The sequence below is a fragment of the Thamnophis sirtalis genome, unplaced genomic scaffold (assembly GCF_051295495.1).
Source record: "Thamnophis sirtalis isolate CommonGarterSnake01/CBP01778 unplaced genomic scaffold, rThaSir2_p1.2 scaffold_3, whole genome shotgun sequence".
Taxonomy (NCBI): domain Eukaryota; kingdom Metazoa; phylum Chordata; class Lepidosauria; order Squamata; family Natricidae; genus Thamnophis; species Thamnophis sirtalis.
This window is the reverse complement of record NW_028261383.1, coordinates 2,292,417-2,316,550: the sequence shown is the minus strand read 5'-3', so window position 1 is coordinate 2,316,550 and position 24,134 is coordinate 2,292,417. Positions and strand designations below refer to the sequence as shown.

At 39.0% G+C, this 24,134-nt stretch overlaps 2 protein-coding genes across 2 annotated transcripts; both read right to left on the bottom strand.

Moving 5' to 3' along the window:
- Positions 1–2,616: 2,616 nt before the first annotated feature.
- LOC106553215 (vomeronasal type-2 receptor 26-like) lies at positions 2,617–17,432 on the bottom strand. Its single transcript, XM_087707686.1, has 8 exons — positions 17,429–17,432; positions 14,342–14,397; positions 14,074–14,235; positions 11,288–11,527; positions 7,626–7,862; positions 7,433–7,489; positions 5,824–5,950; positions 2,617–3,512 (listed from the first exon to the last, which is right to left on the bottom strand). Exons 1-8 carry the CDS (start codon positions 17,430–17,432, stop codon positions 2,617–2,619), a joined length of 1,779 nt encoding a protein of 592 aa, XP_087563812.1.
- Positions 17,433–17,943: 511 nt separating this feature from the next.
- LOC148047031 (vomeronasal type-2 receptor 26-like) lies at positions 17,944–24,134 on the bottom strand. Its single transcript, XM_087707685.1, has 7 exons — positions 24,054–24,134; positions 23,699–23,818; positions 22,741–22,980; positions 20,917–21,144; positions 20,720–20,779; positions 20,038–20,164; positions 17,944–18,839 (listed from the first exon to the last, which is right to left on the bottom strand). The coding sequence occupies exons 1-7, from the start codon at positions 24,132–24,134 to the stop codon at positions 17,944–17,946; spliced, it is 1,752 nt and encodes a 583-aa protein (XP_087563811.1).

The window sequence follows — 24,134 nt, the reverse complement described above, 5'->3', positions numbered from 1 at the left end:
AGATAATTGTATTAAATGCCAAACTAAAGTCAACAAACAATATTCAGACATCAGCATTTCTTTCCTTTAAGTGCACCATATTTGAACTGAGCGTTCAAGCCTGACAATAAAAGTTGAAAAGATGTACCATATTTTTCGGAGTATAAGATGCACCTTTTTCCTTCAAAAAAGAGAGTGAAAATCTGGGTGTGCCCTATACACTGAATACAGCATTTGCAGCCTCCTGAAACCTTGCCCCCTTTGCAAAAATGGTCATGCGTAGCCTTTAGGAGGCTTCCAGAGTGCTCCTGGAGGCTGGGGAGATCAGAAATGAGCGAATAATGGTCTGTTTCTTGCTCATTTTGCCCTCCAGATCCCAGAAGCACTCTATAATCCTCCTAAAGGCTTTTTTGACAAAAAAAAGGGAGGTCTGCAGAGTGCAAAACTTTTTTTTAAAATTTGCCTCTTCAAAATCTTGGTGCATCTTATATTCCAAAAAATATGGTATTTGCATTACAATGGCAACTTAAAAGCTCTAGAACAGGAGTGTCAAACTCATGTCACGGTGGCATCACGTGACTTATCAAGATTTTTACCCCTTTGCTAAACCAGGCATGGGCGTGACCAACACATGATGCATCCGGCTGCGGGTTGGAAGTTTGACAGCCCTGCTCTAGAAGAATGAGTTGACTCAGCAAAATAGCCTGTTGTTAGGAAAGATGGGTGTTGCAATGAAGCATGTACAGATTTCTTTCGCTATGATGTGTCCAACAAACAAAGAAACCTTCATGGGTATTAGGCTTTATTTTGAACTTTGATCAATTTCAAACATATATTCCTTTGATTTTTTTCCTAACTAACTTTGGCAAATTTATTGAAAGTAAATAAAATATCTGTTGACCAGCAAAAAGAAAGAAAATAACTAGCTTAGTGAAGGGACATATTGATTTGTTGGTTGATTTAACCACAGTAGCTTTCAGCATTTTAAATATGTTTCAGAGGAGTTCTTTAAGTTATTTTAAATATACCGTATTTTTGGAGTATAAGACACACTGGAGTATAAGACGCACCAAGGTTTTTGGTGGCAAGGCAATTTTTTTAAAAAAAGTAGGTAGGTAAATAAAGGGGTAGATGCTGTATTTGATGTACGTATAAGAGGCACCCAGATTTTCAGCCTCTTTTTTGAGGAAAAAAGGTGCATCTTATACTCTGAGAAATACGGTAATTGACCAAACATAGAAGGTGTTGAAATATTGCACTCAGATTCTCTCCCATGCTGAGAAGAACCTAATAATTGTTGGAAATGTATTTCAATAAACTGTCCTTTGTTGCCATTATCCAAATGCTTTGGTTTCTAAATTAAGTAAGTGTCAGGCCTGTAGTTAAGTTCTTTTAGGATCTTTGGCCTGCCACACTTTCTATTATTTCACTATGCTGTTTCATTAGTGTAGTAATTGGGAGGGGGGAATAGAAAGGAGTGGAATGGTGGAATGTGTTGTTGTCATTCCTTTCTAGAAGCCAAGGTCATCTTTTGTCTCCGCACCTCTGCACCTGACTGGAAGCAGCTGGGTGGAGATGCCAGCATGGAAGAAGAAGATTGGACCATGTGATGGATTTATGACTGTGGGGATAAGATCATGAACTTTCAACTGGGTGGAATCCCAGGAAGTTTTCAGATTTGGGATTCCACAGTCGTTGCCAACATGTCTGACTTATTAAATTGAAACTTTAAGGATAGTTTTGCCTTGGACTCTGATTTAATTCTGCATGATATTTGGAACGCTGACAGTAAGCAGTTTTCTTACAACAACTGAAACACAGGAAAGCATCCACTGTTGGTTGCATTTCAAAGTGCAGGGCCCCACAATGAAGAAGCATGCTCATGAACCTCAATTCCCCTTATCACATGGAAGTGGCAGGACAAATATTTGCAATGGGAATTATTTTTCTTTTTGGTGTCTGGCGTTCTCAAATTGCCCCCTTCTCTTGATTTATTGGAAGTGTTTTCCTCCCTGGTTTTTTTAAAAGAGAATAACAAAATAGAGTAACAGAATTGGAAAATACCTTGGAGGTCTTCTAGTCCACCCGTCTTTTCAAGCAGGATACCCTATACCACTCTGGACAAATGATCTCCCTGAAGGGACAAAAATTTTAACCAGAATGGCTTATATTCACCAGTCTAATTGTGCTGTCTGTGTTAACTATGATGAATTTTGACACACACACACACAAAGAAAATATTTTACTCCAGAATGTTATGTGGAATTCTGGGGGAGGAGATGGCAGCCCACCAACCCTATTGCTACTCAGCTCTCCATTAAGTTGTACTAATTTAGTTTTTATGGAATGTTTATGGAATGTTTATGGAATGGAGTATTTGATGGGAGCAGGAGGGATTAAAAGAAAGAGTTAATGGGGTCTTTGCGTGTGGTTGTACTAGGAAGGCACTAGGAAAGTGTTTTGATGGATACTACAAATTACCAATTCACACTTTCCTGTATTCTGAAATAGGACCCCAAAAGGGAAAAATAAAAACAGGATAGGCCTGTTTGCTATTTTAGAAACATTAAAATATAAAACAGTATATTGAAATAAGTGGAATGTAAGAATAAAACCTACAAAAAATCACTTTATATTTTATTTTGACATCACATGTTCTTTTGTATTCAGGTCTGGCCTTAGGAAAATAATATAACATTTGGAGAAGAAAATGAATGCCAGCAGACTAACACAGGAAGCCAAAATGGAGAAGAGCTGCACGGCCACCATGTACTTCCCCTTAGTACTCAGGTAGGTGGGCACAAAGGACACCCAAACGCTGCAGAAAACCAGCATGCTGAAGGTGATGAGCTTGGCTTCATTGAAGGCTGCAGGCAGATTCCTGGCCAAGAAAGCCACTGTGAAGCAGATGGCAGCTAGGAAGCCCATGTAGCCCAGGGCAATGTAAAACATGGTGACACTACCTTCATTGCATTGCAGAATGATCACTCCAGATTGTGAGTGCATATCAGAGTCAGGGAATGGGGGAGAAGTGCCCAACCAGATGCTGCAGAGAACAATTTGGACACCAGAGCAAGAAAGGATGACAGAATTGGACAGGCTATTCCCTAGCCATCTCTGAAATTTATTCCCTGGTTTTGTGGCTAAGAAGGCTAACACCACCATGAATGTTTTGGCCAAGACAGTAGAAATGGCAACTGAGAAGATGATGCTGAAGGCTGTTTGTCGGAGAAGGCAAGTGACTCTCCTTGGCTGGCCAATGAATAGGAAGGAGGTCAAGAAGGAGAACAGAAGGGAGATGAGGAGGATATAGGAGAGATTCCGATTGTTTGCTTTGACTATGGGAGTTTCTCGGAATTTAATGAAGATTCCCAAGACAAAGCCTGTTACTAAAGACAGGAACAAGGCAAGGGAAGCTAGGATGATCCCCAGATTTTCTGGATAGGATAGGAAAGTTTCAATCTTTGATATACATTCATCTCTTTTGAAGTTTGGATGTTGATCCTCTGGACATTTGGTACATTTTTCAGCATCTGAAAAACAAGATTAACATCTACCAGAATGCATGATCTTCCATCAGATGCATAGTTGGAGTGAAAAAAGCAGTGATCTGAATGAATATGTTTGGAGAAAGGTAATATGCAGTAACAGTCAGTAATTTTAAGCAGTGTAACTTCCCAGGACAGCTCTGTCTGGCCTTATAGGTTGTATTATTTGCATCCCAGATTTCTGGAACCATGTTTTAGGAATAAAATCCAAATGACTCTGCAGCTCTTTCATTAATGACCCATGGAGATACAACCTCCTATACTGGATTAGTTCAAGAACAGATAGGGGTAGAAGGTTGGATTGGAAGACTCAGTGACTCTTTACAGCACTGGTTTTATTTAGTTATTTTGTGGAAGGAAGATATATTATAAGTGCTGGTCTTCATATGTAAATTGGCTTTTAGGGAGGTTTTATTATTAAAATCTTCTTTGCAAATATCAATTCTTAACCTGGACCATATAAGTGAGATCTTTCTGGGCAGATGTTCCCCTGGCTGGTGGATTCCCCTGTTTTTAATATTCTACCCATGTAACAGGCACTAAGTACTTCCTTGGGGATGATTTTTAAGGATGTATGAAAAAAATGAAACTTCAGTTTTACAGTCCTTTCTGTTATTCCATCTGGAAAGCAAAATGCTTCTCAGTCTCATCCTCTTAATAAACGCAAACTCCCATGTTTATCATGAGGAAGGAAGGAAGGAAGGAAGGAAGGAAGGAAGGAAGGAAGGACATGCAGTCAGGGGAGGCAAGGGAGGCAGGGGAGGCAGGGCCTCACCACTGTCATCATGAAAAGAAAAAAATGTAGAAGGAAAAAGGCTGAGCTAGTTGCTGCCAGAGTCACAGTGGATGACTCTGCTTAGTGCTTAACTGTTTAAAAAAGCCTCTTAAAAACGTGCCCTCTATAGGAGGAGGCGGGAGAACGACGTGCCTCATCTAGTGTGGTGTGTTATGATCACTCGAGCAGAGTTAAGCAAGGGTTAAAAGCCGAAAAATTCCTGACGTAGATGAGGCACGTTGTTCTCCCGCCTCCTCCTGTAGAAGGTGCTTTTTTAGAGGCTTTTTTAAACAGTTAAGCAGAGTCATCCACACGGTGACTCTGACAGCAACTAGCTCAGCCTGACCTCAGCTCTTGCCTTTTTCCTGTTACATTTTTTTTCTTTTCATGATGGCAGGCAAGAGCAGAGTTGAAATCCTCCCTGAAACAGCTGGAAAAGGTACGTGTGTGGGTCGGAGGGAGGGAGAGGAATTCAAACTTCATCCTCAAGTATAGATCCCTTCTCATGTGTAGTTTGATTGCATGCAGAGCTATGTTGCCTTCTCTCTCTCTCTCTCTCTCTCTCTCTCACACACACACACACACACACACACACACACACACACACACACACACACAGCTGAATAAAAGTATATAAGCCCAGCTTCACTGATTACAAGTTTGAAAAGGCAACGTGGCTCCACCTGCAATCAAAGGCTCGGATCAGAAGGCAGCAGGGGAATGTGGGTGTGTGGCAGAGGAGCTGCTTTCAAGCCTTTGGAAAATATATCCAATCCAACTTCTGTTTTTGTTTTTGTTTGAGAGTGAGTGAGTGAGAGAGGGATCCAACTTCTCTGTGTGCCTGTGTCTGTTTGAGAGAGGGGGGAGGAAGGGAGAGAGGGAGGAAGGAGGGGGAGGGAGAAGAAAAAGAATGAAGGAAAACTTTTTCACAAAGGAGAAAAACAAATGCTGTCGCTTTAAATCGGAACTGAGCATGCCTGGCTGTGGAATTCTGGGAGTTGAAGTCCACAAGTCTAAAAAAATTTGAAACCCCTGTGCCAGTGCCTCACCAGTCATAAACCTCACTGCATGTCACTGGAAGGATGGATGGATGGATGGGAGGGAGGGAGGGAGTGAGGGAGTGAGGGAGTGAGTTTCCAGTGGTGTTGCTTTATCTCTAAATGAAGAATTCCAGTCATGTATTTGTCAAGGAAATGGAAGAGAAGGAAAGCATCAGAAGTTTTCAATTTGTATAGAGACATCAAGAAATAAGCCAGATATTCAACAGTAAAGGTGAAGAGTAAATAATTCCACCTGCATTCTAAAGCCAAGTCATCATTGACTCTCTGTGGTTTGATATACTGGTCCCCATTCAACCTCCAAAATTACTATCACTCCCTGGAAATCAATTAACCCTATTAAAAACTATTACATTTTTTAAAAAGCAAAGCTTAAAAATGCCCATCAAAATGCTATTTTATTAAAATTGTCAGCCTCTGTGGCCTTTCCAAAAGTCTGCCAGTTTTCTCTATTACCACCCACCTTCCATGGTCGAGATGGTTCCTTCTGCACAAGGACGACAGCCATAGCAGCAGACAGCCTCCCCTTCCTGAGCTACCTTCATGAATCCAGGGCGGCAGCTTTCCACACACCTGGAAGGAGGCAGGGGCTGAAGAAAAAATGCCCAGAAAATATATATTTTTTATAAAAATGAATTTATCTTTTTTTTTAATGGGGAAGAAAGAAGGATTTTAGGAGGCAAGGTGGCACAGTGATTAGAATGCAATATTGCAGGTTCCATAGCCAGGAATTTGATCCTGACCAGCTCAAAGTTGACAGACTTTTATCCTTCCAAGGTCAATGAAATAAGGACCCAGGTTGTTTTAGCGCAATACGCTGACTCTGTGAACCGCTTAGAAAGGGCTGTATAGCACTATGGAGCAGTATATAAATTTAAGTTCTATTGCTATTGCTATCTTTAAGATCTGTGATGTAAAATTTGAAGTTCATCAAACACATTGAACTGCTTATCTCTATTTCCTCCTCCCTTTTTAGGTTTAAAACACATTACAGTTTTAGCATTTCTTTTACATTTGGATATTGTATTTCTTTTTAATTTAATACAGAATTCATTTAAATACCTATTTTCTGCACTATAAGATGCTCTGGTCTATAAGACGCACCTAGCTTTTGGGGAGGAAAACAAGGAAATCTGTGTCTGCCTCCCAGCAATTTGCCTCCTTACAGCAAACAGCAAAGCCTGGTCAACTTCAGCACAGCCTGATTTAGCACAAGCAGCTACTTGGCAGTTAGATCAGAATACCGCCATTCAGCTGTTCCAGGCTGCGAGGATCACTGCATCCATTGCCACTATTGCCTCCCATCGACGCCTATTGCTGCCTCCGGGTGCCCTATTTTTTGGCCTCCACATGCACCATTTTTGCCTCCTTGCATCCTGTTTTTGGCCTGTTCCAGGTGGCAGAGAATGCCTATTGCTGCCCTTGCTGTTTGGGGTGTGTGGAGGCAGTGATCGGGGGTAGGGGCAATGGGCGGAGCAATCCCCACAGCTTGGAGAAGCTGATCAGTGGTATTCCAGGAGGCCAATCCAACCACCAATCAGCTCTTGTGCTAAATCAAGCTGTGCTGAAGCTGACCAGGCTGTTTTCTTTTTGCTGCAAGGAGGCAAATTGCTGGAAGGCAGAAGCTGAAGAGTGGGGGCTGCCAGTTGGGTGGGACTTTGGCAACATTTGCTCTATAGGACACACAGACATTTCCACCCACTTTTTTTGGGGGGGGGGGGTGCGTCTTATAAACCGAAACATACGGAACTTAAATTTATCAGGGAAAGGGATGGATTCTTCCAGTGGTGGGATTCAAAAATTTTTAGTACCAGTTCTGTGGGTGTGGCTTGGTAGACGTAGCAGGGGAAGGATACTGTAAAATCTCCATTCCCTCCCAAAGAGCTGGGACTCGGGAGGCAGACAATAGATGGGGGCAGGGCCAGTCGGAGGTGGTATTTACTGGTTCTCTGAACTACACAAAATTTCCACTACTCATTCTCCAGAACTGGTCAGAACCTGCTGAATAGCACCTCTGGATTCTTTCCTTTGAATAAATAAACCACATTATTTGCATGACTGCCTCGGTCTACCTCACATTGCATTGAATAGTGTGTATAAACTTTGAAGCTGATAGTTTTCAAGACCATCTGAACAGGAAATAAAGAAGTTTACATTCTTGAGAGCCTAATAAACTGATATGAAACCTTAAAGGCATTGAAAACAAACCCCCACCCAGTCTCATTTTGGCACCTTCGGTGAAACTAAAATAAATATTAGTCTCACCTTTTTCAGCATTTTCAGCATTTCCAGCTGGGTGATACTCTTTGGGTCAATGGCAATTTTCAAATCCTTGGATGTCAGTTTTTCTAGACTCCCAGATTTCAGTCTCTTGAAAGATTTGTTGGGGAAAAGGACCCAATTCACGATGTCCAGATCAGCTGTCAAATCTCCTTTCTCATCCAAATATACCCCTTCTATGGAATTATTGTGAAACTGAGAGCTTTGAAGAAAAGGGTGAAGCTAGAAATGAAAGGAAAAGAAGAGTTCGGAAAGTACTTCAGACATTCTTTGAAAAGACTCCTTGGTCTGTGTGTGCTCATAAAACATCTTCTGTTTTAAATTTCTAACTTGGATAGGAAGGTATTGATAAAGAAATGAATAATAACAGCTGTAGATTAAAACAATGATTGTAAAGGAATTGGAACAGCTGGTCATGTACTACTTCCCACTGGTTTCTCTCAGCAATGCTATTATATAACTTCTGCAAAAGCAAACAAGCAATTATTTTTCCATTGATGTTTTATTCACATTAAATATATTAAACTTTAAAAAAAAACCAAATTTCAGCCTTTTAGTTTTTCTTTCATTCTTTGTTCATTCTTTCATTCCTTGTTGCATCATTTATTGCTCTATTGAGGTAACTAGCTTTATACTTCTTACTTTCCTACGTTATTCTCCAGTGGCAAAGACTAGTGACTTAGTACAGGAAGTAATCCTTCTGATCCAAACCAGGGGTGTCAAACTGGCGGCCTATAGGCCGAATGTGTCACATGCAGGCCACACCCACACCAGCTCACTGAATGGGAAAAGCATCATGAAATGTCATATGATGGCAACGTGATGAGGTGAGTTTGACATCCATGATCTAATATTAGTCCACAAAAGCTCTCTCTTTCCTAATACTTATTCCTTTCTTTGGTTGAGCATGTTACTTCCATGTCCGTCACAGCCTAATGTGTCACCCAAGTTGATTTCCTGGGTTGTTAGCCCCACTTTAACCCTCTTCTCAAGTCCACCAGTCATAAAGCTGATAGCAGAGAAGAGGGCTCTTCTAAGGTCCTACCAACTCCCTTAAATATTGGGAGAGTCATTATAGATGTGTGATGTGTGTCTGTATGAATGCTGCTTCATGGGAATTTCTCTCTCTCTCTTTGCTTTTATAGGAAGGCTCCAAAGTATTGATGCTGTTGTTGGTTTTCCTCTTCCTGTCCTTCCTGAGCCACATATCAAATTCTCATAGACAATTAAGACTTTTCCTTTCTTTTTTTCCTTAGCAGCAACAAATATTCTTTAGGATGCCTTGCCTCCAAACTGCCAACTACACAGTATCTGGTCAGCAGGTTTATTATTAAAATACAATTTTAATTAACATACAAGCTTCAAGCTTCTTAGCTCCCCAGCCCAGAGAAGGCTAGCCATGTTGTTCTTGTTGCAAAGAGTCAATCTCTCCCACCCTACTGCGATATGAGAGTTTTGCCAAAAGAATAATGGTGGTGATAGCCAAGAATTGGAGAGAAGCTCTGGGCAAAGGGGCTGCATTGAAAAGAGTCCAAGAAGGAGACACGTACACAGTATAATGTCTTGTCAAGAAAGCAGTTATTAGTAGATATTGGAAAGAATGAGATCAAAGGATGGCTGAACAATACAGTAAAAGAACTGTCTGAAAAAATAATAAAAGAAAAAGGATCAGATTAACAGATTAACAGATGAAATAGGGTTGGACAGGACCTTGTAGGTCATCTAGTCCAAACCCCACCCAAGCAGGAGACCCTGCACCATTTATGGTAGTCCAATTTCTTCCTGAAAGCCTCTTGATTATATCCCTTTGTTAATGTAATTTAGCATTGCATTGGCTTTTTTGGCTGCCACTGGACACTTTTGGCACATATTGAATTGGTTGTCCACTAAGAATCCAAGATCCCCACTACAGTCACTGATATTCACCTGTTTACTGGATCCGTGTTCCTCCTGGCTGGTTTCGACCAGCAGAGAGGTAACACAAGGCTGGCTCCAGAGAATTACGAACGCTTCCTTGCGGGAGGGATCTTTTCCACAGCCTCTGAAGGTGGCAGTGGTAAGACCCCTCCTCAAGAAGCCTTCTCTGGACCCAGCTATTCTTAAAAACTATCGTCCAGTCTCCAACCTCCCTTTTTTAGGGAAGGTTGTAGAGAAGGTGGTGGCCCTCAACTCCGACGGACCTTGGATGAAGCAGATTATCTAGACCCTTTTCAGTCTGGTTTCAGGCCTGGTTACTCCACCGAAACCACTTTGGAAAAGCTATCAAAACCTGGCTATTCCGGCAGGCCTGGGGCTGTTGACCTCTTGATTGAGGTCCAGCCCCACTTAGATTGGGTGCATGTTGTGTTTCTTTTAATCTGCTGCATTTTATTTGCTTTTAATCTTTTCTTAATATTTTTATTTCTGTAAGCCGCCCGGAGTCCTTCGGGATTGGGCGGCCTATAAATTTAAGAAATAGAAATAGAAATATTAAGCCTGGTTTCACCCAGTCTATATCTGTACTTTTGTTTTTTTCTTGCCTAAGTGTAAGACTTTACTTTTCTCTACATTGAATTAAGGGAATGAAATTGCATTGGATTTGAATTACAAGATAATTTAATTTTTCAGAAGTAACCAAGGCATCCCCTTACGAAACTGATTCTAACTGGCATTGAAAGTATGTTTCATAGAAAAGAAATACCTGCCAAGCATTCAGCTTTGGAGCTTCCATCTTCATAACTCTGCCCCTTGCTGATCTCTTGTGTGTGTTTTTATAAGCTGAATTTAAGGCCCTTGCCAGAGCCCAGATGGTGCTGTCAATGAGATAACTGTTCATAGCCAGGCTCCAGTCAATCTCCTCTTTCTTCAGAGGCATCAGTTCTTCTCGCTGTCTAAACCTTCTCCAGACTTTCACTGAAATATCATCCTTAGTAGATGAACATGTAAAGGTTTTCTCTACAAAAGTATGTAAGACTGAATAAAAGTGATTAAATGCATCACATTTTGCCCATTTCCATTTTTGTATCAGAAATGAAAAAATGGTCCCAATGTATTTAGAGGAAATTAAACTATGCATGAATTCAAGACTGAGATCCCATTGAGCTGTGGTGATCCAGACCTTTTCAACAATAGGTCCCCGAATATGTTGGTGGAATGCTTGTATAACCTTCATTCCTACCTGGAACGAACTAATCTCTGAACCGTAAACATAGACATTGATTTTTCTCCACTTGGAATTTGATTTCAACTTTAAACCCATGCGATATGAACTTAGTGAAAAACGTGGAAGTTCAATGGCACAAATGTCACTCCTTAACATCAAAGAAGACATTGTCCTGATGAACCTCTCCCCCTGGTCACTGTCGGGAGCAACTAAAGCAACCAAGGTCCACCTGAAATGGAGGAGCAGCTTAACCATTCCTGGATACTGGAGTCCTTCAGCCGGGAGCATCGGGTTGAAGAAAGGAAACTGAGTTTTATCTCTCACGATCATAGAACCAAAACTGTGACTGATCTGAAAGGAATGGGAGATGGTGGAATTTTATTTTTAACAAGCAAAATGCATTTGCTCTAATTTCTATGATGAAACTCTGCTTTTTATTTGCAGCAGGGAACCACTGTTTCAAGCTTGCATGACTGAAAAATGTCTCCCCAAGAAAGGAACACACCTGTGGGATTTTGTAGGTGCTCAACATCGTTGATATCTGGATGGAGATGCCCGTCTCAGCCTCTTCCAGAACAGCCACTGTGTTTCTCTGCCTTCCACACCTGTAATTGGGGACATTGGCTTCCCCATCTGAAAGCAAGTCCAGTAGAGATTCTGAAGTCATTTCTACCTTGAAGAAGTTTTCATAGATATTATATCCCAGAGTGATGTTGGGTAAGAGATAGCTGTTCTGGTTGATGTCCTTCATGGTAAAAATGAAGGGTACGAATTTCCAATAAAATTTGGATGCTTTGCTGCAGGTATAAACATATCAGTGACTATAATGTTCAGTTTTTCTTCTACCATTATACTTCTAATCAACTCAATCACAATTATTCTTTCAGACAGATTACAGTACTCTAAAATATTACTGTAAAAAAATAAGAAAAACAATAGGAAAATTTGGACCATTCACTTTTTAAAAGTCACTGTCCTAGTTGGTTACACAAACATTGCTTCTGCTTCATGTTTTGGTCTTCAAAGCATTTCTTTAGGTCAGAAGCATCACAATTAAAATAAGGCATACTATATGGCATAAAAATTGTCAGGGTTCCAAATAGCATCCAAACTTAAATCTCTAGATTTATTGAATAATTTCCATAGTTTCCAGCTTTTGTCAAACCGAGGTGTTGGTTCTCTGTAGCTTTCCATAAATCCACTCTACTTTCAAATTATTTTTTTTAATTTTTATTTTATCTTAATGTAAACAATCTGTCTTTCATTAAACAATGTGCCATGTGGGTAGAAATATTTTGTGCAATAACAGTCTTAATAACAGTTAAAATTTACAGTCATATTCATTATTTAGTCTATTCCTAGCTTAATACCAATACCTTAAATGCTTAATACTATAAAACTCCTCTTCTTGATTTATTTAACTCTATTAACTCTATGGACTCTGTTAATGCATTTTCTATATTGGCTGGGAAAAATGATATAACAACATATTGACTTGAAACCTGAAATATTCCTGTTGGGGATTTTACCAGAAACTTATAGCAATATATATATATATATATATATATATATATATATATATATATATATATATATATATATATATATATATATATATATATATATATATATATATATATATATATATATATATATATATATATATATATATATATATATATATATATATATATATATATATATATATATATATATATATATATATATATATATATATATATATATATATATATATATATCCATGTAATAACAGCAGCTAGAAATGTATTTTCACAAAACTGGAGAAGTGAAAATATTCCTACAGAGGAGAACATGATTTAGGGAAATATTAGAATGTGCAGAAATGAATAGATTGACACCGGCAATTAAAAAGAAAGAACAAACTGAATATTATCCTATATGGGAATCATTTTATCGATGGTTAGATAATAAATATAAGAATTAGAAGTAAATGTACATGAGTAAAATATACTTTCAAATTCTTCCTAGTCTTCCATTGACCAAAGGAAGCTTTTTCCTGGATTTTAGTCTCTGCTGAACTGCTTGTATGCCCTAGAGATGGTGTTGTGCAAAGTGTAGTGAGGTGCACATTTTTTTTTATCTATACCATTTCTATAATCACACATCTCAGCAAACAGTCCTGGGCATCTCACAATTTAAAATATATTCCAATTAAAAATTAAAAAACAATACAAACTGTAAAAGCATTAGAGCATTAAAACAATTGTGTCCCACATCTGCTGGACTGTTTCCTCTGTCTTAATAAGGGTGGGTGATTTACCCATATAGCTTAAGAAACTATGGATTATTGGCATATGTTTATCCTAGATGTGCAATAGGGACCCCAAGGTAGAATCAGAAAGTAAGTTAGGAAAGGAAGCAAATCAAGGGGAGAGTTCCTTAACCGAACCCTAACCATAGACATTCATTGGAAAAAGAGGGACTCTAATTCAATGCAGAAAGATTGACTTACCGTGTTATTTTTGTTGAAGGACTTCTGTCAAAGCCCAATGATTGCCACGTTGCCTTCATTGAAGAGACTATGCCACTAATGGAATAATCTCCTGGCTTGTAACGAATCTGTGGGTCTACTTCCCCCTGTTCCAGATTCAGGAGGCATTTGGCTTTGGGCATCCCACAGACTTGCCATAAAAGCAGAACTAACAGAAGCACCAATAACATGACTTGTGCCCCTGGTTGAATCTTCTGTGTGGCATGAAGAATTAGACGAGGAGAAACCAAAGCATCTTCCAAGATAGAAGCTTCTGGTCCAGATATTGTTCAGCCACAGGACCACAACCCAGTCCCTGCTTGTTCTAAAATTACCCCCAAATAGGTTTTTTTGGTCTCTAGAGCCATTTATGCACCTAGCATTTCTGAATCAAACTCCACCCAATCTGGTTATTTTTTTTGGGGGGGGGGGGGTAGATCTTGACATCAAAATAGTTTCTGCCATGTTTTCTGAAAGTTTTCAGAAACATCTCAAGGGATGTTTAAAAGCAGGAAATAAATTACTATGATTTGAATAACTGCAAAAAAGATAACCTTCATGACATTGAATCAAGAAAATTTGCAGATATGGTTCGAAACTTTGAAGAAGGTTCAATGGGACCCCTGGAGAATTTAGCCACAAATCTTTTCAATATTTCTTTTTAAAAACTCAATTGTTTGAAAGGCCATGAATAGTGGCATATTTAAGACAGTTTTTGCTAGGCTTTTTAGAGGAATTTGCTGATAGGGTTTAGGTTGATTTCTGGCTAGGAAAGCTACCATGATATAGAGGAGAGCCAGCAAGCCCATGTTGCCAAGGGCAATATAAAACATATGAATAGAGCCTTCATTATGTTCTAGCATGACATCTCCATATTGTGAGTACATGTCCAACTCAGGGAATGGGGAAGAAGTCCCTAACCAGATGCTGTAGAAGATAACCTGGACATAAGAACAAGAAAGAATAGCAGAATTGAGCAGGCTCTTCCTTAACCATTCCTAGACTTTATTCCCTTTTTTCTTCTTCTTGCCAACAGGGCTAACATACCTTAACTGCTTTAGTCAAAACAGTAGGAATGACAACTGAGAAGGTGTTGCTGAATGCTGTTTGTTGAAGAAGACAGGTTACTTTCCATGGTGGTCCAATGAGGAATGAGGACAAGAAAAAAAGCAGGAGAGATAGGGGGAGGATGTAGGTTGTAAGCCAAACAACACCAACCTTTTACACAAACATTAGTGTAGGGGTGGGCAATTTATTTTTCCAAGGGACTACATTGGAAGCTGGAACTGTTATTGAGGCTGATGCCTCTGCCACTGTCCCAGTGGTGGGATTCAAAATATTTTACTACTGGTTCTGTGGGCATGGCTTGGTGGGTGTGGCTTGGTGGGTGTGGCAGGGGAAGGATACTGTAAAATCTCCATTCCCTCCACTCCAGGGGAAGGATACTACAAAATCCCCATTTCCTCCTGATCTGCTGGGACTCGGGAGGCAGAGAATAGATGGGGGCGGGGCCAGTCAAAGGTAGTATTTACCAATTCTTTAAACTACTCAAAATTTCCACTGTGGGTTTTCAAGAACTGGTCAGAACCTGCTGAATGCCACCTCTGCACTGTCCACTATCACTATTGCCACTGCCACCGTGGGATGGAACAGGAGAATCAAACAGTCAAATGTGGTCCTTGGATTATAAAATGCCCAGATTGGCAATAGTGGGTTAAGGAAAGGCCATGCTATGCCTACCAAAACACCCTTTTTGTAGAAAGTGTCAAGGTATATTATATTTCTCAATGTCTGTTCCCCTTGGAGTCATCCATGGTGAAAATGGTCCTTTCTGCACAAGGAAGGTAGCCACATCAGCAGATACTTTTCCCCTTCTGAGCCCCCTTCCCAAATCCTAGGCAAGAGTTTTTCATACACTGTCAGGGAGACAGTGTGGACAGTCTGAGCAGATAGAGGAAACATTTTATTTATTTATTTATTTATTTATTTATTTATTTATTTATTTATTTATTTACTTACTTACTTACTTACTTACTTACTTACTTACTTACTTACTTACTTACTTACTTATTTATTTATTTATTTATTTATTTATTTATTTATTTATTTATTTATTTATTTATTTATTTATTTAGTGTCCTGTCTTTATTTTATTTTGTGAAACAAAGTTTTTTTATATTTTTTGTTACATATTTAACTTCTTTTACAAACAGAGTGTTGCCCGGGTTTTCCCCCTTATGCATAATTCATTTTACATCATATTTCTATTTCCAATTTCAGCCAGTAATTTTCTTTCCATATTTTCCATCTTAGGTTTAATTTCTTCTTAATAAACAATAACATTATTTGCCTCTTTAAATTAAACAAATTTAATATACCATTTCCATCTTTAATTCTGCTTCACTATAGATAACATATATCTTTAGATTTAATTTTGTTATAAACATTTCACTTAGTTAATTATCCACAATTAACAGTATTAATCTATTTCCCTCACATCATATTAACTGTATGCCATTAACAATATTAACATATTTCATTTTATTCTACTGGTAAATCCTTTCCCTTCTTTCCTCCTTTCCTAACCATTGTCTTTTGATTTCTCTGAAATGTCACTTCTTTTATATTATCTTGATTCCACCTATTCACCTAGCTTTTTCTTTTTCTTCTTTTTATGATTTCTAAATTTTTTTCTTCCCGCTCTTTTTTCTCCCTTTTAGTTTTATTGTTCTGATAACTTTTCCCAGGATTTTTTTCCCAATCTTTCCCCACTATTACCACCTTTACTGTTTAATTTTCTTTTTTGGAGGGCCATTTCCCCCTCATCAACTTTTAGTGTGCCACTATACATCTCAGTGCAATCATCTATATATATTTCTTTTTCAGCCCCTCTTTCTTCTGTAGTATCTTCTTGTTCTTCATTTGTTCTATCTCCTTTTCTCCTCCACACTGATCTAGGTGCTCCTTCTGAATTTCTATTTTTTCTTTACCCTTTAGTGTTTCCAGTGCATTTTTGACATGTCAAGTAATTCATCATACACTCACCATTCCATAATGCCTGCTTGGCTCATTTAACAAATTGTTAAAGATTTTTCTGTTATATCACCTTTATTTAAACTTTAAATCCATTAACTTTTTTTGCCTTTTTTACTTCCAACTTAAAAAGTACAGTTCCAATTTTAGTCCAACCCAGTCCACTTTTCAGTATTTTCCAATAGTAAGTCAAATTCACAACACTGTTGCAAAAACAAATCCTCCTTGATGGTTCCCACTGATTCAAAGGATCTTCCAGTTATCGGTTACTATAACCAAGGTCAAAATCTGCAGCTGTTCTTTTCTCTGTTATTCCTCTATTAAGTCTTGTAGTATTCTCCACTCACTGCTAAATGTCCCCCTCTCCAGAGTACAGTCTGATCAGGTGGCTGTCAGAAGCTGTCAAAGTCAACTTCAATTCTCAAAAAATAGGAAAAAAGGTAGAAAAAGAAGAAAAGGAATTCTCCTCCCAAATTTTCTGGTTGTTTTAAATGTTTCCAATTCCAATTTTGGGAACGAAAATCTTTTAGGGCTTTCTGTTTTAGTCTCCACTTTGTCCTTTTTCTTCCATTTGAATTTCAGGCTTACTAATTAGCTGCTAGCTACACTCCGGGTCTCTTTTTGAGTTCAAATTTAAAATTTCTTTACCTTTGGGTTGGTCACTCTCTCACCCAAGTCCAACGCTCTGCTCGAACACTGCTCCTATTCAAACAGCTTGGTCCAGTTGCCCCAACTTTGAAGTGGTCATTTAAATATGGCTCCTGCCCCCACAGTCAGTTTGGAGGACTTTATCACCAACCTGTGAAGGAACTGTGGTTCTTCTTGGCTATACAAGATGTTCCTCCTTTTACCCCATTCCTTCAGAATGGTAATGAATGTAAAGGTCCCCAGGCAGTGGTTTGTCCAGCTGAGTTTTCACAGAACTCATCAGAGCTCCACTATTTTCCAACTGGTTTTGTCTGAATGCTTCCGGCTTCTCCTGTCTTTATTATTTTTAGAAACAAATCAAAGCAGTGATCATGTCGAATGGTCCTATTTACACCTATTTTCCCCAAAACAACAACCCTTTGAAGTGGATTGGACTGAGAGAGATTGACTGACCCATGGTCAACCAGCTGACCCTCATGACAAAGAATGGACTTGAACTCACAGATGACATCAAGCTGGCATCTTCATGTCTGGAACCTATATTCTGTTTATCCCTTCCCTCCCCCCTCATTGGCAAGCTGAGAAGCAATAATAATTGCAACAGCAAAAGCGCCCTTTGAAGCTTGACACAAACATTATAAAGCTGTAGTACCAGTAGGAGGTTTGAAAAATATGGAGTCTACATAACTATTTAAAGAGGGAATGTATATTGCCACTGTGCTCAGCCCCTGAAACTCTTAGTTGAAACTTTGTCTCACCCTATGAACCAATTTGCTTTTTAATGTGATTTGGTTTGATTCAAGTATACCAGTGGCAAAATTGTCCTACATTCATAAACACATCGCCCATATTGCACACATTTCTCTATTCTCAAATTGGAAACAAAAAAGAAATAAAAATAGAATATATAATTTTGATATTGTTAAATGGAATTTTGGAGAAACATCTACCAAAAGTCATTTCAAAATTCACTTTGACAACAAATGTTTTTTTGTATTCAGGTCTGGCCTTAGGAAAATAATGTAACATTTGGAGAAGAAAATGAATCCCAATAGGCTAGTACTGGAAGCCAAAATGGAGAAGACCTGCACGGCCACCATGTACTTCCCCTTAGTACTCAGGTAGGCAGGAACAAAGGACACCCAAACGCTGCAGAAGACCAGCATGCTGAAGGTGATGAGCTTGGCTTCATTGAAGGCTGCAGGCAGATTCCTGGCCAAGAAAGCCACCGTGAAGCAGATGGCAGCTAGGAAGCCCATGTAGCCCAGGGCAATGTAAAACATGGTGACACTGCCTTCATTGCATTGCAGAATAATCACTCCAGATTGTGAGTGCATATCAGAGTCAGGGAATGGGGGAGAAGTGCCCAACCAGATGCTGCAGAGAACAATTTGGACACCAGAGCAAGAAAGGATGACAGAATTGGACAAGCTATTTCCTAGCCATCTCTGAAATTTATTCCCTGGTTTTGTGGCTAAGAAGGCTAACACCACCATGAATGTTTTGGCCAAGACAGTAGAAATGGCAACTGAGAAGATGATGCTGAAGGCTGTTTGTCGGAGAAGGCAAGTGACTCTCCTTGGCTGGCCAATGAATAGGAAGGAGGTCAAGAAGGAGAACAGAAGGGAGATGAGGAGGATATAGGAGAGATCCCGATTGTTTGCTTTGACTATGGGAGTTTCTCGGAATTTAATGAAGATTCCCAAGACAAAGCCTGTTACTAATGACAGAAACAAGGCAAGGGAAGCTAGGATGATCCCCAGATTTTCTGGATAGGATAGGAAAGTTTCAATCTTTGATATACATTCATCTCTTTTGAAGTTTGGATGTTGATCCTCTGGACATTTGGTACATTTTTCAGCATCTGAAAAACAAGATTAACATCTACCAGAATGCATGATCTTCCATCAGATGCATAGTTGGAGTGACAAAAGTGGTGATCTGGATGAATATGTTTGGAGAAAGGTAATATGCAGTAACAGTCACTAATTTTAAGCAGTGTAACAGAGAGAGTACTAAAGGAAAGTGTGAATCTCTGCAACAACTTCCCAGGAGAGCTCTGTCTGGCTTTATAGGTTGTATTATTTGTATCCCAAATTGCAGGAACCATGTTTTAGGGATGAAATTGAGATGACTCTGCAGCTCTTCCATTAATGACCCATGAAGGTATGACCTCTTGTACTGGATTATTTCAAGAACAGGAAGGGATAGAAGGTTGGATTGGAGGACTCAGTGACCCTTTACTGCACTAGTTATATTATGGAAGGAAGATATAGATTTTGGTCTTTAAATTGGCTTTTAGGGAAGTTTTATTATTAAAATCCTCTTTGCAATTATCAATGCACCATCTTAACCTGCACCAAATAAATAGTGAGGTCTTTCTGGGCAGATGTTTCCCTGGCTGGTGGATTCCCCTTTTTTAATCTTCCCACCTATGCAACAGGCACCAAGTATTTCCTTGGGCATCATTTTTAAGGATGTAGAGGGGGAAACCAAAGGTTCAGTTTTACAGTCCTTTCTATTATTCCATCTAGAAGATAAAATGCTTCTCAGTCTCATCCTCTTAATAAAAGCAAACTCCCTCTTTTATCATAAGGAAGGAAGGAAGGAAGGAAGGAAGGAAGGAAGGAAGGAAGGGTGGAAGGAAGGGAGGAAGGGATGGAGGGAGGGAATCTCCAATGGTGTTGCTTTATCTGTAAATGAAGAATTCCAGTCATGTATTAGTCAAGGAAGTGGAAGGGACAGGAAGCATCAGAAGTTTTCAATTCATATAGGGACATCAAGAAATAAGCCAGATATTCAACAGTAAAGGTGAAGAATAAAAAAATTCCATCTGCTTTTGAAAGCCAAGTTATCATTGACTCTCTGTGGTTTGATATACTGGTCCCCATTAAACCTTCAAAATTACTATCACTCCCTGGAAATCAATTAACCCTATTAAAAAGTATTGTATTTTTTTTTAAACCAAATCTTAAAAATGCCCATCAAAATGCTATTTTATTAAAATTGTCAGCCTCTGTGGTCTTTCCAAAAGTCTGCCAGTTTTCTCTACTGCCACCCACCTTCCATGGTTGAGATGGTTCCTTCTGCACAAGGACGACAGTCGTAGCAGCAGACAGCCTCCCCTTCCTGAGCTACCTTCATGAATCCAGGGTGGCAGCTTTCCACACACCTGGAAGGAGGCAGGGGCTGAGGAGAAAATGCCCAGAACATGAATTTATTTTATTTTTAAAAAATGAATTCATCTTCAAAAAATGGGAAAGAAAAGATTTTAGGAGCCAAGGTGACACAGTGGTTAGAATGCAATATTGCAGGCTCCACAGCCAGGGATTCAAGCCTGATCATCTCAAAGTTGACTCAACTTTTTATCCTTCCAAAGTCAATGAAACGAGGACCCAGATTGTTGGGGGGCAATATGCTGACTCTGTAAACCACTTAGAGAGGGCTGTAATGCACTATGGAGCGGTATATAAGTCGAAGTTCTATTGCTATCTCAATTCAAGATCTGTGATATGAAATGTGAAGTTCATCAAACAGATTGAAGTGCTTATCTCTATTTCTCTTCCCTTTTTAGGTTTAAAATACATTACAGTTTTAACTTTCCTTTTACATTTGGATATTGTATTTCTTTTTCATTTTATACAGAATTCATTTAAATACTTAAATTTATCAGGGAAAAGGATGGACTCTTCCCTTTGAATAAATAAACCACATTATTTGCATGATTGCCTCTGTCTACCTCACTTTGCATTGACTCCATGAATACTGTTTATGAACATTGAAGATGATAGTTTTCAAGGCCATCTGAACAGGAAATAAAGAATTTACACTCTTTTGAGAGCCTAATAAACTGATATGAAAACTTAAAGGCATTGAAAGCAAACGACTACCCAGTCTCATTTTGACACCATCAGTGGAATTAAGATAAATATGAATATCACCTTTTTCAGCATTTCCAGCTGGGTGATAGTCTTTTGGTTAATGGTAATTTTAAAATCTTGGAATGCCCGTTTTCCTAGACTCCCAGATTTCAGCATCTTGAACGATTTGTTGGGGAAAAGGACCCAATTCACGATGTCCAGATCAGCTGTCAAATCTCCTTTCTCATCCAAATATATTCCTTCTACGGAATTATTATGAAACTGAGAACTTTGAAGGAAAGGGTGAAGCTAGGAAGGAAAGGAAGAATTAATAAGGACATCAGACATTCTTTGAAAAGACTCCTTGGTCTGTCCTGGCGGGATGTGAACATTTTTCTCTCTGTGCTCAAAAAACAAATTACATTTTAAATTTCCAACTAATAAAAGAAAATAAGGATCAGAGAGAATGGGAATGAAAATGAGCGGAATTAAATTACATTGGGTTTAAGTTACAGGATAATTTAATTTTTCAGAAGAAGTAACCAACTTATCACCTTATGAAACTGATTCTAATTGGCAGTGGAAGTATGTTTCATAGAAAAGAAATACCTGCCAAGCATTCAGCTTTGGAGCTTCCATCTTCATAACTCTGCCCCTTGCTGATCTCTTGTGTGTGTTTTTATAAGCTGAATTTAAGGCCCTTGCCAGAGCCCAGATGATGCTGTCAATGAGATAACTGTTCATAGCCAGGCTCCAGTCAATCTCCTCTTTCTTCAGAGGCATCAGTTCTTCTCTCTGTCTGCACCTTCTCCAGACTTTCACTGAAATATCATCCTTAGTGGATGAACATGTAAAGGTTTTCTCTACAAAAGTATGTAAGACTGAATAAAAGTGATTAAATGCATCACATTTTGCCCATTTCCATTTTTGTATCAGAAATGAAAAAATGGTCCCAATGTATTTAGTGGAAATTAAACTATGCATGAATTCAAGACTGAGATCCCATTGAGCTGTGGTAATCCAGACCTTTTCAATAATAGGTCCCTGAATTTGTTGAAGTAGTGCTTGTACAATCTTGATTCCTAACTGGAACGAACTAGTCTCTGAACCATAAACACAGACATTGATTTTTCTCCACTTGTAATACAGTTTGAATTTTGAAATCACGTGATATGGACTCAGTGAAAAACGTGGATATTGAATTGCAAAAATGCCATCCCTTAACATCAAAGAAGACATTGTCCTCATGAACCTCTCCCCCTGGTCACTGTCGGGAGCAACCAAAGCAACGAAGGTCCACCTGAAATGGAGGAGCAGCTTGACCATTCCTGGATACTGGAATCCTTCAGCCGGGAGCATTGGGTTGAAGAAAGGAAACTGAGTTTTGTCTCTCAGGATCTTAGAAGCAAAACTATGACTGATCTGAAAGGAATGGGAGATGGTGGATTTTATTTTTAATTAGTGCTGATAACATGGAGTTACCCAGGTATTTATTTATAGGGGGAAATATCCAGACCAAACATAACTTCTAATGTTGGATTTTCCCCCTTACCAGAGGGAGAAACCTTTACCATAGCAACTCCACTGCGCTGCACTGTAGAATCCATTTTAGGGCAGTGCAGTAGAAGCCATTTGAAGGCACAACATATGTACGAAGGTATCGTAACAGAACACATATGTTTAGGGGTGTTAGGCATGTCTTACCCCCACAATATTTGTTTCCAGAGAGTAAGTCATCTGTGTACCAAGTTTGGTTGACATTGCTCAAGGCATTCCAGAGTTATGGTGGAATGTGTGTGCGTGCATGCGCGCGCGCACACACACACACACACACACACACACACACACACACACACACAGAGGCATGATATATATGAAAAATGTCTCCCCAAGAAAGGGACATACCTGTGGGATTTTGTAGGTGCCCAACATGGTTGAAATCTGGATGGAGATGCCAGTCTCAGCCTCTTCCAGAACAGCCACTGTGTTTCTCTGCCTTCCACACCTGTAGTTGGGAACATTGGCCTCTCCGTTTGAAAGCAAGTCCAGTAAAATCTCTGAAGTCATTTCTGACTTGAAGAAGTTTTCATAGATATTATAACCCAGGGTGATGTTGGGTAAGAGATAGCTGTTCTGGTTGATGTCCTTCATGGTAAAAATGAAGGGTACGAATTTCCAATAAAATTTGGATGCTTTGCTGCAAGTAGAAACATATCAGTGTATATAATATTTATCTTTTCTTCCACAATAATAATTTTAATCATTGATCAAAATTATTCTTCCAAACAGTTTAGAACATTCCAAATTATTTAAAAAAATAAAAAATAGGAAAATTTGGATATTTCATTTTTAAAAGGTACGCTTCTAGTTTTTTACACTAACATGGCTTCTATTTCATGCATTGATCTTGAAATAATTATTTGTTTCTTTGTTTAATTGTTTATTCAATTTCTATAGCCACACATCTCTGGGCGCTAACAATTAAGCATAAATTACAATTTAAATTTGAAATTTGAAAATAAAAATGGTAAAAAAATATTACAGCACTAAAACTATTTCATCCTTCTTCTGCTAGACTATTCCCTCTGTCTTAATAAGGGTGGGTGATTATCAGATAGTTAAAGAAAAGCTGTTTACTACCAGCATTTGTTTATTCTGGATGTAAATAGGGACCTTAAACTAGAATCAGAAAGTAAATTAAGAATAGAAGCAGATCAAGGGGAGAGCTCCTTGTTTTCTCAGGGGGGTGGAACCGTAGACATTCATTGGAAAGAGAGGGGGTCAAATTCAATGCAGGGAAATTGTTTTACCGTGTGAATTTTGTTGAAGGGCTTCTATCAAAGCTCAGTGATTCCCATCTTGCCTTCATCGCAGAGACTATGCCACTAATGGAATAATCTCCTGGCTTGTAATGAACCTGTGGGTCTACTTCCCCCTGTCCCAGAGCCAGGAGGCATTTGGCTTTGGGCATCCCATAGACTCTCTGTGGCAACAAAAGAAGCATAAATAGGATCCTCAGAAACATGACTTGTGCTCCAAATAGAAGCTCCTCTGTGACATCTGCTTTTGAACCAGGATCAAAAAATCTTACATCTCTTCAACAATGAGATGTCAATAGTTTCACACAGAACATCTATGGGAGAAAAACTCAGCTGCTGCTTTTCTTAAACAATTCAGCAATGTGATTTGTGCTTCTGTCTGAGCCTTCTCTTCGGTACCTGCTTTTTAGGTACTTCATTACATGAAGAGGTATCAGAATTCAAAATCTCTTCTAAGACAGGAGCTTCAGATTCATACAT

What these genes read in the sequence shown, in the direction of transcription:
- LOC106553215 (XM_087707686.1), bottom strand. An exon ending in TGGCTCTCCTCTATATCATG is followed by an intron (nt 11,528 to 14,073) that starts GTAGCTTTCCTA and finishes TTTACCATGAAG; the next exon opens with GACATCAACCAGAACAGCTA. An exon ending in AACCATCTCGACCATGGAAG is followed by an intron (nt 3,513 to 5,823) that starts GTGGGTGGTAAT and finishes CTTGTTTTTCAG; the next exon opens with ATGCTGAAAAATGTACCAAA.
- LOC148047031 (XM_087707685.1), bottom strand. Translation starts at nt 24,134, where the DNA reads ATGTATGAATCTGAAGCTCCTGTCTTAGAAGAGATTTTGAATTCTGAT. An exon ending in ATGAAGTACCTAAAAAGCAG is followed by an intron (nt 23,819 to 24,053) that starts GTACCGAAGAGA and finishes TTGTTGCCACAG; the next exon opens with AGAGTCTATGGGATGCCCAA. An exon ending in AGCTGGAAATGCTGAAAAAG is followed by an intron (nt 20,780 to 20,916) that starts GTGATATTCATA and finishes TTTCCTGTTCAG; the next exon opens with ATGGCCTTGAAAACTATCAT.